The sequence below is a fragment of the Cololabis saira genome, chromosome 6 (genome assembly GCF_033807715.1).
Source record: "Cololabis saira isolate AMF1-May2022 chromosome 6, fColSai1.1, whole genome shotgun sequence".
In the NCBI taxonomy this organism is placed as follows: Eukaryota; Metazoa; Chordata; class Actinopteri; order Beloniformes; family Belonidae; genus Cololabis; species Cololabis saira.
The window spans coordinates 5,791,633-5,804,516 of NC_084592.1; the positions used below are offsets into that span (position 1 = coordinate 5,791,633).

Genomic DNA, 12,884 nt, shown 5'->3' on the forward strand with positions numbered 1-12,884 from the left:
ATAGGATTCAATTTGCATTTGCTGATTATTAAATAACTGCTCAATTACAAAAACATTTTTTTAATAATTTTTGACATCTGACAGAGAGCAGAAAAATATGCTTGCTGGACTTTGGATATTTGATGCTGACGTTCTCTCCGACGTGGTCCCACTGATTGTTTATGGCCCAGGTTTCCACCACTCTTCACAGGGGTCTCACCAGGTGTGCTTGTGTCCACCACAACTATGTGAGAAACTCCTCATTTTCCCCATCTACCACATCAGATTTGTGCCTGGATAAAGTATGATTGCCTTTGCATGGGTGAAGCATGGGTGAATCAGTGCGGTCAAACTAATCTCCTAGACCTTGCCACTCAACAGAAGGCACGGTGTAGGCAGATTGGTCTAGGACAGGGGTGGCCAACCAGTCAGAGACTAAGAGCCACAACTGGTTACTGTGTTACTGCAAACAGCCACATCGTACACATGCACGACAACTACCCATGATCCCTCACTCCCTGCTCTCTCTGAGACATAAAAATACCATTAGAAAACGGAAAGGTGAAATCCTGCAATCAGATTGGTTGTTAACTGTGGTATAATGAGCATATTTTTCATTCCAATGTATACAATATACTGTTTATATTTTGTAATGATATATTTTTTTTACCCTTTCCCTGCATGTGTGTGTTGAGTGTACTGCTGCTGCACAAGTGAATTTCCCCATTGAGGGAGAAATAAAGGACAATCTTATCTTAAATACCACGGCTTCTATTCTAAAGCCTTATCACAGCAGATCATTCCACGTCAGGAAAGCAACAATGTATCCATGACAACAACCAACTGTTACATATTTTTGACGGTTACAGCAGGTAGCAAAATGTAGCTGGTGTTAAAGTTTATTTTTTATTTTTGTTAACAATTAATTTGGCATGTTGATGGTAAACTTTGATCTCCGGGGAGGACTAACGATGGATGAATGGATTGACGAGAGCCTGTCTCCAAAAAAAAAAGATGAGCAAAAGACGACATGCGGAGCTACATCTGGAGAGATGGGACTATTCTTTTCCACAGTGGGGCTATTTTTACTGGATAATACTGTATGTATTTCTGATTAATTAAAAACTACATAAAATAGATTGTGTGTCTTTCATATTTACATTATTGGTAACCGTTTTATAAAAGCAATACATCACTTTGCGTCGGGCCGGAGACGCCCCTCAGCTGTGTGATTGTATACCACGGCCTGTCGTGATGTATTGCTTAAATATTAATATCTAATTTATATTATATATATTAAACTCTCCCACTCTGTTAAAAACATCCTGTGTTTATATTCATATTTTCGTTTTTGGCCGTGCATTTTCCCCCCGCCATTTTAAGAGTGGATTTTTTTCCCTCCAAGTTATTTCCGTCACAAACACGGGTGTGCACCCGTATAGCGACTATGAACACCTTCCACTGTACAGCGACGCGGGTTCGATTCCAGTGGCGGCATATTTTGTCCCCACTTCCTACGTGTCTGTCTTTTCAACAGAGTTGGTGTTTGCATGAAGGCTGGGTGTGGACCAGGCTCTATGTCAGTGTGTGCGTGATTGAGCAACTATGCACACTATCATATTAAAGACTCACACGCACAAATCCTTACCTATGACCTTAGCTCTGTACCATACGTCTTCAAAGAGAGCAATGCAGGCTTGTCCCAACACCGGGCAGTAGACGGTGAGTTCATCCTCTCTAGATGATGTTGGCGCATTGTAACAATCCTGGAGCTTAGCTGAGAGTAACAAGGACTCCATGTTGTCAACCTGGTGAGAATGGGAAGCCCTGCTTACATCAAACGTTTTTCCCCAGGAATGTTCTCTGTAAATGTCAGTTTTTATAAAGTGCAGCATTTTCACTTCTAGGCACAAAAACTTTTATTTTTCTTGGTTAAATCTTGCATACCAGCTGAATGTAGAAGTCAGAAGGACTGTTGATGTGGCTGACCACAGCATTGACCTCTGCATTATTCTTGGGATAAATGGGAGGGTAGTACATTAGAGGCCTCATGGTTGGTGTCACTGGAGAATAAAATCTAGGAGAAATGTTGCAAAAATACAAACAATGTTAAGTCATGAGCCCTGACTGACTTTAATCCTGATAAGATAAATACATTTTTTTTAAGGGACTTTAATTGATCAATAACCTCTGCACATGTGAACATACCTGGCCAGTTCCATGAAAACAAGAAACTCTCTGATAGAGATGGCCACATCAGTGGATTGGTCCATTGGGGCTTTTCTCAGATCCACAAACAATGAATCTTTGTCTTGACCCAAAGGCCTCATCTCCAACGCTGCAGCGTCAACCACCTTGTGGAATTCAACCTCCGCCTCTTTACTCCAGCCCTTTGACTGCTCACACAAACATTGAAACATGTCAACATTTTTAATACTGTCTGCACTTGCAAAAATATGAATAAACATCACATTAATAAAAAAAAAAAGAAGAAGCAGAATCCACAAAACTAATACAAAAAAAAGATTTCATTGAGGTGAATAGGAAACCTGTAAAAATGTTGATTTTTTTTCTCTTAATAGTCATACTGGAATGCAACTAAAACCTTTTTCCCTTCATTTAAAAAAAAAAAAAAAACATCAATAGGTTATACTTACGAGATACTCTATTCATTTTAATGATCTACCTTGGAAGGCTTACATGCTGCAGGATTCTGGTCCAAATTCATGTAATTTCTAACCTGCAACACTTTCATAGCATTATGTCAACACCTAGCAAGCTGTTAACTCTCCATTGTTTTACACTGTAAAGTACACGTCAAAATCACAGTAGGACTATCAAATGACAGGCATTCATGGTCAAATGATTGACTGTGAAAGAATGTGCCTGCACTTCAGGCAAAGGCAGGATGTTTTGATAACCATCTCGCTGGAAAAAGAGACAATATGCAAATTATTACTCTTGACTCTACAGACTCACCCAGAGCTTTCAATGAAGACTCAGTGAGGCACCGAAGCCCTGACAATCACGGTTAATGTTAGATATACTTTGTTACTGATCTTCAGTTCTTATTTATTAGACATGACATTGTCCTAGCCAAAGAGAAAAAACACTGCAGGGTAAACAGAAGGGTGTACAACTCCTCAAGGGTGAATATGTTCTAAAAATATGATAGACCTGGTTGCCGTATTTTTCCCTGCAACTTTCCTTTAATATTCATTTTAGTTGTCAATAATAAAAATAAGTGAGTGAGTCTGTAGCTCCACTAAGACTGATACTGACCAATGACACTTTTCAAATGGGCTGTGATGCAGAAAACGAGACTTTTAAACATAAACCAGGTGAACCAAAACATTATGCAATGTAGTCTGGTGTAGACTAAAGCCACACCAACATTTGGGAAAAACTTCTTACACCTCCAATTGACCAAACGATCTCCTGCCAGTATTTACTGTTGCTTACTTGGATAACTTGTTGGCATCATTTATAGTTTTACTGTGGCAACTTTGTTAAAAGCTTGTTAATTGTTAATTCTTTTCATTCGTTGACTTTGTTTATTTTTTTTGTTATTTATGAGTGTTATTTGAGCCACTCACAGCTACTCTCGTTGCTATAACTTCAATCACATAATTGATGCGTGCGTGAAAGGAGAAATTAGTTTGTGCGATGATGACAATGATGACAATTTTCTCTATAATAATAATAATAATGAATAATAATAATAATGAAACATAATTTTCGAAAAAATTAAATAAAATAATGAAAATTGTAAATTACCTTTTAATATGAGTATTTCTATAAATGTGTTTTTATGTTTTTATGTCTCATTAACGTTATTTAAAGCCAGGCTTTTATTTTATTTGTTATATATTAAGGAGACCGATATTTAGTGCTTTTATTTTGAAAGCGTCTCACCGAGACCTTGTAAACATCCGGCGCTTCAGACTTTAATGGTAAAAGTTTAACGGCAGTAGAAAGTGTGTCTGAAAGACTAAACTAGTGTCGGGAATGCTAAAGTGGAGCCTAACTGACACAAAAAACACCTCGCTGATAAGGATTTGTTTTCTTTGCAAATGTCATGCCGTATTTATGTACATATTGAGTTTGGCTGCCATGGTTATTCATGTATTGTGGTTAACGGTAGGCCTGATTTATGGTTCCGCGTTAAATCGACGCCGTAGGTTGTGCGTAGGTGTAATGCGGAACCATAAATCAGCCTGTAGCTGTTATTACCAACCGAGCGAGCAGCTGCGTCAGTCTGTATTTAAGTTAAATGAAACTTATATGAATGTAGAAAGACTAACTCTATTTTATTTTATTCCTTTATAGCTCTTACGGTGTGTTTGCAGTGTATTTACATCCAAGGAATAAAAACATTGTGAACAATCAGTTTGAGAGTCATCCATCATCAGGGGATGCTTCTGTGCGGCCCGGTACTAGATGACCCATGGCCCGATACTGGGCCGTGGCCCGGGGATTGGGGACCACTGATCTAAGATATATATGTACCTTAGCCCCAGCACAAAATAAAAGTGGATTAAAACCATGGGGCCCTTACCGGGTCGTATGGCACCAGGTCCTTCAATGCACATCTGATGGCCTGAGGGGCAACGGACCCGAGCTTCGCAGTCACAGCCTTATCTGCTTTTCTCAGGTGCTTGTTCACAGCCTTTAGTGTGGACTCAGCGGTCGAAGCCTCACTGGAAAAAGTCCCATACGACAACAGACTGTACTCAAGTACAATTAAAAGATACACAGTTATTCAATTAGCAGACGCTTTTATCCAAGTGTTTCATGTTCAGACATTTAGAGTTGGTTGACTATGACTCTGAACATATTGTATGCGCAACTTCACATGAAAAAGAACCCAGGCAAAAATGCTTCTTGTGATATTTTTATGTGACAAAAACTGTTAATATATCTAAATATTAGATTTAGAAAATATGAAACACTGCATTTTTAATGGCAGTTGGGGATTTTTTGTATAATTGTTTAGGTAAAACTGTAAAAACTTTGCAAAACAATAACCATATAAAACTAACAACTACCAAAAAGTGATTCAAGGCTGTCATTGATCATTCTGGGAAGCAGGCCAAGATGACATGACAAGGATTTAGTTCTGTGGATCAGCAGGTATCCCAGCTATGTTGGTAACATATTCATTATGAAACATGTCAATGCAAAATGGTTTTTGTGCCTAGCTGTGGGAAACAACAATACATGGGTACATAGTCCATTTATAGGTTTACCTCTTTATCGTGATGGTTTTGGTGTATCCAAAGTCTGGGAAGAAAACTCGCAAACTGGCCAGCGCGGTGACTGGGCAGTCTTTCACCGGCTCCTCACAACCTTGTTGAAAGATCTTTATCACTCTGGTGCGGCACCACATTTCCCCCTTCCACTTCGCAAATATCAGGTAGCCTGGAGGTGGGCAGAGAAACAACATCTAAATCATCAAAAAAGCTCGTGCTTCACCTCACACTTCTAAAATTATTTTATGATGCATTTTCAATGGCGAAAAACAAAAATTATACAAAAAGGTGACAGGAGTGGAATTTTATCTTTAGTGAATTATCAAGACAATGGTTCTTTAATTTAAAAAGGATGGAATAAGACTAAAATACTATAAAATACTTTGCTTAACAGAATGCAAACACACCATCTTTTACTGTGTCTCCCTTTACGAACAAACATCCATCTCCAAGGCACAGTTGATTTATCTTCTTGGAAAGGGTCTCTCTCTCCCTTCTCTCAGCCACATAGCGAACGTAGAAGTGACTTGGATTCACAATGTGGGTAACTGCCACCCACTGGGTAGCTACAAAAGAGAAGTGTTGACATTAAATGACAGTAGAGAAGTATGATAACTACCGGTGAGAAAGGGAAGGGGAGTACTGATTGACAGTAGAGCTGAAATGATTCCTCGAATAATTCGAGTAATTCGATTACAAAAAATGATCGAGGAATTTTCTCTGCCTTGAGGAATTGTTTAATTTTGCAGCTCAAAGCAGGTATTTCGCCCGCCCTACATTTAATGCGACGGTACAGCACGCTGACGTAAAGGAAGAAGAAAGGTGGATATGTTTGGTTTTTGTAGCATGTCATGCTCAGGCAGTCTGCAATGGCCCAGACGGGAGACACATGTAGCTCAGTGCTTAACTTTTATTTTTAATCCACGCTATATTCTTCCGGTCCGTTCTCCTGTATGTTCCCCCTCTAACCCGGTACATACATAGGTTCCTCTAAACATCTGTTCCCGCTACAGTTTTAACTAAAAGAAAAGGCAGAAAATGTCAGAAAAATAAAAACGTAATAAAGCTAACTGGGTAGTTTTCAATTTTATCTCTGTAGTCATTGATGGATAAAACAAGCAGCACTGGTGCCTAATGTGCTCCAATACAGCAGGTCTCATCATTTTATTTTGAACACTGCCAAAACTCAAAATCTTATACTTTAACTTAAAACTTAACTAGAACTTAAAATTTGCTTGACACAAATGAAAGTTGAATTGAAACACGTGGGAAAAACACCTAACCTTTTAAGTGATGTGCGTTATAAGGTGTAATGGCATTTTTAGGTTAGAAATAAGAAAACTTCTTGGTAAGATCCTTAGTTTTTTGAGTGAAGGCAGTGAATTTGGTCGACTGGTGTAAGTTCAGGGTTTTTAAATGCACAGCCATGAACTTACTGTATTATATCATTTAGTCTTAGTAATGTCAATTAACATCTAACATCTTATGTATATTTATAATTGCTCTTTAACTAAACAAAAATAGTGTGCAAGTTTTATCTGATTACTCGATTAACCGATGGAATTTTCAGTAGAATACTCGATTACTAAAATATTCAATAGCTGCAGCCCTAATTGACAGGATGGGCTACAGTGCTGCAATTGTTTAATCATGAGTTATTTCTAACTCAGAAAACATAAGATACAAAATTTCTACCCATAAATATTGTGCATTTAAAACGTTTTTTTTTACTGCCTTATACTATGATCAAAGCACTCAATTGATGAGACAACACAAAGATTTCATTTTGGGTATACTCTATAATGATTACCAAACTGCGTCGCCCTACCATTACTCTTGTTTAAAGGCGGGTGAGTTCTTCTTCGTTGGTTTCCCAGTCTCACATTAGCCAGCTCAGGACCAGTAGGAGCAATAGCTGCAGAAGGATGCAAAGCATTTTGAACAAAAAATGAGGCTTCCATTCTGCCTCTGTAAAGTAAAAGTCAATGAGGTAAACCATGAAAAAGCAATGCCACATACAACAGTCTTGTTCCTCATCTAAAAGCTCCTCGATTATTACGTCAGGGCTTCCAAGGTCTGAGAATGAGCTGTTGCGAGAAAGGTTGATTCCACCCTGAAGTCCAGGCGTTGCAGCGGGTCCTTGTAATGTAGTCCCAGACATTGGGCCTCCCTGGTCCTGATTTTGGGGGGTGGAAGGCTTGTTATTACTAGGGGGAATACAGCTGCTCCCTCTTCCCTCTGCGTTTGTCCAGTGACAGTTTCTAGTGGAGCCTTCTAGCTGGTAGTCTTTGGCTGAGGAGCCAGTCAATCTAAAAGGAAAACACACATTGATAAGTCCAGAAATAAAAAGCTAGATGACTGACCACCATACTGAATACTGTTTTACAGACACTTTAAAATAATAAGGACCAATAAGGCTTCCCAAAACAGAAAAAAACCTTACATCTAAAAACAATCCACGTATTCCCTTTTGTCAATGATGCAATGCGATTCAAAATATTTGCAGCAAAGCGTCAGATCAGCTAAAACATTGATCTTGTTTAAGTCCAGGTTGAAGACTCGCCTGTTCTCAGCTGCATTTGAATAAAGTTCCAAATCTGCACTGTTTTACTTTTAAGCTTGAATTGCAAAACTTGATCATATTTTAACTTATCTACTGTTCTTTTTTCTTTCCATTTCAGTGTTTCCCCTACCATTATATAGGCCTGGCGGGGCCGCCAGGCCAACGAGACCCCCCGCCAGGCCAAAAAAAATAAATAAATCAATGATCATTTACGTTTAGGAGCCTCTGCGCAGCGCTGTTCTGCAACGGGAGTCAACCTGCTTCGTTGCTTAGTAACGCTGCGCGGGCATATTATTATATATTATGGGATGTATAGAGTTTGTAGCTGGCCAAAAAAAAAAAGAAAAAATATCGCGGGCGACAGACAACATGATATAAAGAAATGTTTCTGCAGGTCCGTGTGTTTGTGTTTGCATGAGACGCTGCAGGGAAGCATGAAGGAAAACACCGCCCGACGACACACCATGCGTCCGCGGGGTCCTAGCGCCAGCCATGTATGAGCGTCTAGGCTGATTTATGGTTCTGCGGTACACCAACGGCGTAGGGTACACGGCGACACGCACCGTACCTGCGCGTCGCCACGTACCCTACGCCGTAGGCTCTGCGTTGGTGTACCGCGGACCATAAATCAGCCTTTACCGTCGCTGACACCAGTCCGACTGGTGACCCAGTAAAAAACAACGCATTTAAACACAGAACATCTGTCTGGGATCCCTAATGGCTTAATAACCATAAATACAGCCCTTGGTTGTACCACACTCCCCATGGTACATTTCCAATTTGTTGTTTAGCTTACATTTTTGTTCTGATTGAGCTTCTTTTTTTTGGTAAGCAATAATGATGAAAATAACACAGACAATAGATTGTCTTTCCACTAGAACCACTAAAGGTTAATTTTTCCCCAGTCAAATGAATGTAACTCTGTTATAACAAAACGAGAAAAAAAATCTTCTACAATGTTTAAATTATTTATAACATGATAATATTATTATGATATTATTATTATGATATAATCTCAATTGTGAATAGGGATGTTTTGTGGCATATGCCGTCAGCACAAGCAGCCGTTAAAAGAGGAACATCCCAGAGTGTTTTCATAGAGATCCCTCTGAAATGTATAGAAAAGATGTGCTCAATGCTCATATGGGGTCAGACCTTTCAGGCCCATGACACTTTGGTTAAAGGTTAGATTAAATCTTATTATTTCATTGAAGTGATATCATTCAGCAATATAGGCCTACAATGATTTTTAATGTAAAACTTTGTTATATTGCTACATGTCCAATATGCCGTCCCACGCGCCTCGTCTGTTTAGGATTTTTTCGGTGGGTACCACCGGGCCTGAAAAGAATTCTAGGGGAAACACTGCATTTCATTTAATTTTATCTTTTGTCTGTAAAGCACTTTGAATCACCTTGTTGAATTGTGCAATACAAATAATCTTGCCTAGCCTTTTTCCTACCACATACAACACATTAAACTCCACAGTCTTGCTAACACTAACATTGTTTAATTTTTTCAAGTCATCCATTATTCCTTTCAAAAGAAAAAAACTGACAAGTTGTGTGATACTAGTCAGACAACTTATATCAATGTTTCCAATGACCCTTCAGCTCATGGGGAATAAATTAAAGATTTACCGCTTTGGAGTTGGGGGCTCCATCTTCAGAGACAATGTCAAACTACGGCTCACACTTTCAGACCTGAAAACACAACTACAACACAGACAGACATATTCAAAATCACAATTCATAACATAAAACCAAGCCTATTATTCAAGGTCATCAAAATTAAAATAAAAAAAAAAAAAGAAAGAAAAAGATTTGGTCTCATCAAAGGACATTCATTCAATAACACACTGCGGAATATTTTTAAAGTATGCACCCTATTGATTATTCTTGCCTCCTTAGTTTTTTTTTTTAAGACCAAGTAGAGGGGGAAAAAATACAGAGAATCACAATTATCAAATGATTGATCAAATATCAATGATCAATTAAAATCGTGTTTTAAAATATGTCAATTAGAGTAACTAAATAAATAAAATACAATTGCGAGAGTATCCAAAAGCACAGTTCAGCCAGCGCTGCCACAACAGGTGGCCAACAGAGCATCTTTGTTTTAAAACCTCATTTAATAATAATTTTTAAAAAGTAATCTCAAACTTAGGTCAGATAACACACGACCATCAGGAGCCATCCTTTGTTTAAATTAACTTTTAAAGTATTAGTAAGGTTCTTCAGTGGATTACTTGTAATGGCTACTCACTTCAGTGCACGCTCTACTTAAAACCACATGTACATGGTTTTACTCAGGCTTGCAGTGTCAATTCAATATATCTGCTTTGTCCATGTGAAGTACCATGAGATGTTATTTTTTTTGTGAATTTTCCTAATAAAAAATATGTCAAATAAGTTTAGAAATACAAACCTCATTTCAGAGTCCATAGTGATGCTTTTCACATCAAAGGAATCATTATCAACAGGAGCCTGCAGCTCCTCTAGTACCTATCACACACAAAACAGCAAAGATGTGATTCATTTCCATAATTCGATTCAAAAAGTTAAACTTTCATAGATTATAGATTCAGGGCCCACAATTTAAAGGATTTAGAGTATTTGTTAATTTTTTACCTAATTTGGGTTTCCAGCTCATAAAACACAAAAACAGGAATTCAAAAAATTAGACTACTATGAAGAAATCACCATTTACTTCTCAGTTTTTGCAGAAAAAAAAAAAAAATTAGGATCACATCAAATCAATCAAAATATGGCACTTTAGAGACTATATGTCAATCTTCAATACTTTGTTGGGAATCCCTTTGCCTTAATCACTGCCTTGATGCGACGTGGCATTGAGGCAATCAGCATGTGGCCTTCCCTGGGAGTTATGAAGCCCAGATTTCCATGATGTTTGCTGACAGCTCTTCTTTGGTGTTGGGTCTGGTGCCTCATATTCCTCTTGAGAAAACCCCATAGATTCTCCATGGGGTTTAGAGTCAGTGGGTTGGCTGCCCGGTCAAGCATCTCCATACAGTTTATCAGCAGAAGGAATCATAAAATCCTCTAAAACATTCTGGTAGACTGTTGTTGTGACCTTGGATTTAAGAAAGCATTTATAACCCCTGCACTGGACACTGCACCCCAAATGATGACTGACTGTGGATATTTAACACTCAGGCAGCTTGGGTGCTGTTCCTCACCCGTTTTCCTCCACCCTTGGTCCTTTATTCATGAATGAAAGGCACACTTTACTTTCATCGGAGAAGAGGACCTTGGACCACTGGCCAAGATTCCAGTCCTCCTTGGCCCAGTTGAGACGCTTCCTACGTTGGCTCAGGTTCAGAAGTGGCTTGACCCGAGGAACCAGACAGTTGTAGCCCATCTCCCGGATGCGTCTGAATGTGGTGGTTTTTGAAGCCGTCTCTCCTCCCTCATTCCGCTCTTTCAAGATTCTTAAATCTTCTGTTTTACAATCTGCTAAAGCCCACGGTCAACTCTTTTACTGGTGCATCTTCTCCTGCCACATTTTGTCCTTCCACTAGACTTTCCATTGATATGCTTGGACACAGCACCCTGAACAGCCAGCCTCCTTAGTTTTCTCAGATTCAGACCCAGATTTATTTTATTTGTTATTGAGTCAGCGTCCCGACAATAAAATTTTATTCCAGTACAGCCCGTCCAAGAGAACATAAAACAAAAAAACATGGGTAGACAGGTGCCTGAGGCTGCAGCCTTGGTAGGTGCTGCCCTTATCATTGGCTGAGAAAGGATTGATTGATTTGATTTATTTATCCCATAGGGAGATTTGTCTTTACTGACAGTACATTTCTTGTCTCAGCAACAATGGACACTACATACACTCACCGGCCACTTTATTAAGTACACCTTGCCACTACCGGGTGGGACCCCTTTAGCCTTCAGAACTGCCTTAATCCTTTGTGGCATAGATTCAACAAGGTGTTGGAAACATTCCTCAGAGAGTTTGGTCCATATTGACATGATAGCGTCACGCAGTCGCTGCAGATTTGTCGGCTGCACATCCGTGACGTGAATCTCCCGTTCCACCACATCCCAAAGGTGATCTATTGGACTGAGATCTGGTGACTGTGGAGGCCATTTGCCGTTCAAAGGGCCCAAGTGTATCGAACCAATTCTGTACCATAATTCAAATTGTCAAAATGTATTAGCAGAAATGCTTTTTCATTTTCAAAATGAAGCTGCATTTTTGACTCATGAATAATAAATCATCCAAACTGCATTTTAATTTTCTTCTTTACCCTTGCTCATTCTGTGACTTAATTAAAATGATGGAAAAAAAAAAGGACATTGCTTCTTAATTTTCATGCCCGCCCCGCAAAAAAATAAAACATAATTCAGATTGAGTTGGCAATCCCAAGAGAGTGACGTCATTGATCGCCCTTCTCTGTCCCCAGTCTGACTGTTCTCCAATACGTGAGTTGTGCAGGTCTGGTAAAGTTGGACAGATATTCGCAGATTCCCACCTCTGCGGTCGATACCTCCTAAATAAAGAGACATGAACGCATGAATGTTGCCACTGTCCAGTCCAACCACCGAAACATAGACAACAAGCTTTAAGTCCATTGTCATCCAAACGAAACTCTAAACTGCACAAAACGTTGATGTATGCAACTGGCTGTATGACGATAATTTAGGGGCCGCCTACAAATTGCAGTCCCAATATAAGAATATAGATATTTGGGGCTGGGTCTCTGAAAAACAAACAGAAGAAAATCTAACACGCCAAGCACATTTGCGCATTTTGGTTCTCTGCTTTCTGTATCGCTCACGTCCAAGTTCTGCCCCCATGCACTCACAAAGATACATTATTCTGCCCTTTAATCCTCTGCTGTCTTCCCAGACTGTTTGAGAAAAGAATGGACTGGATAATGTGTTCTGTTGCGTCTTTCACAAGGTAAATTCAGGTCGCCTCTTGTTGCAATTGACTTTTACTGAACCCCTCTAACCTAACAAAAAACACTCATACACTGTGAAACTCAGAGGATGCATGTTAATACGCTAACTGAAATAGATCCATGTACTATACCCATGTGCATTTTCTATTTCACTTGT

At 39.2% G+C, this 12,884-nt stretch overlaps 1 protein-coding gene across 1 annotated transcript in view; it reads right to left on the reverse strand.

Annotated features, from left to right (window-relative positions):
* rnf17 (ring finger protein 17) overlaps positions 1-12,884 on the reverse strand; it is a 42,663-nt gene that overhangs the window by 21,248 nt on the left and 8,531 nt on the right. The window contains exons 8-16 of the mRNA XM_061724293.1: positions 10,222-10,298; positions 9,435-9,509; positions 7,452-7,540; positions 5,639-5,797; positions 5,229-5,400; positions 4,538-4,679; positions 2,188-2,375; positions 1,927-2,056; positions 1,628-1,787 (exon numbers count right to left, since the gene is read on the reverse strand). Coding sequence (XP_061580277.1) covers positions 1,628-1,787; positions 1,927-2,056; positions 2,188-2,375; positions 4,538-4,679; positions 5,229-5,400; positions 5,639-5,797; positions 7,452-7,540; positions 9,435-9,509; positions 10,222-10,298 — 1,192 coding nt within the window. The remainder of the gene's footprint in view (positions 1-1,627; positions 1,788-1,926; positions 2,057-2,187; positions 2,376-4,537; positions 4,680-5,228; positions 5,401-5,638; positions 5,798-7,451; positions 7,541-9,434; positions 9,510-10,221; positions 10,299-12,884) is intronic.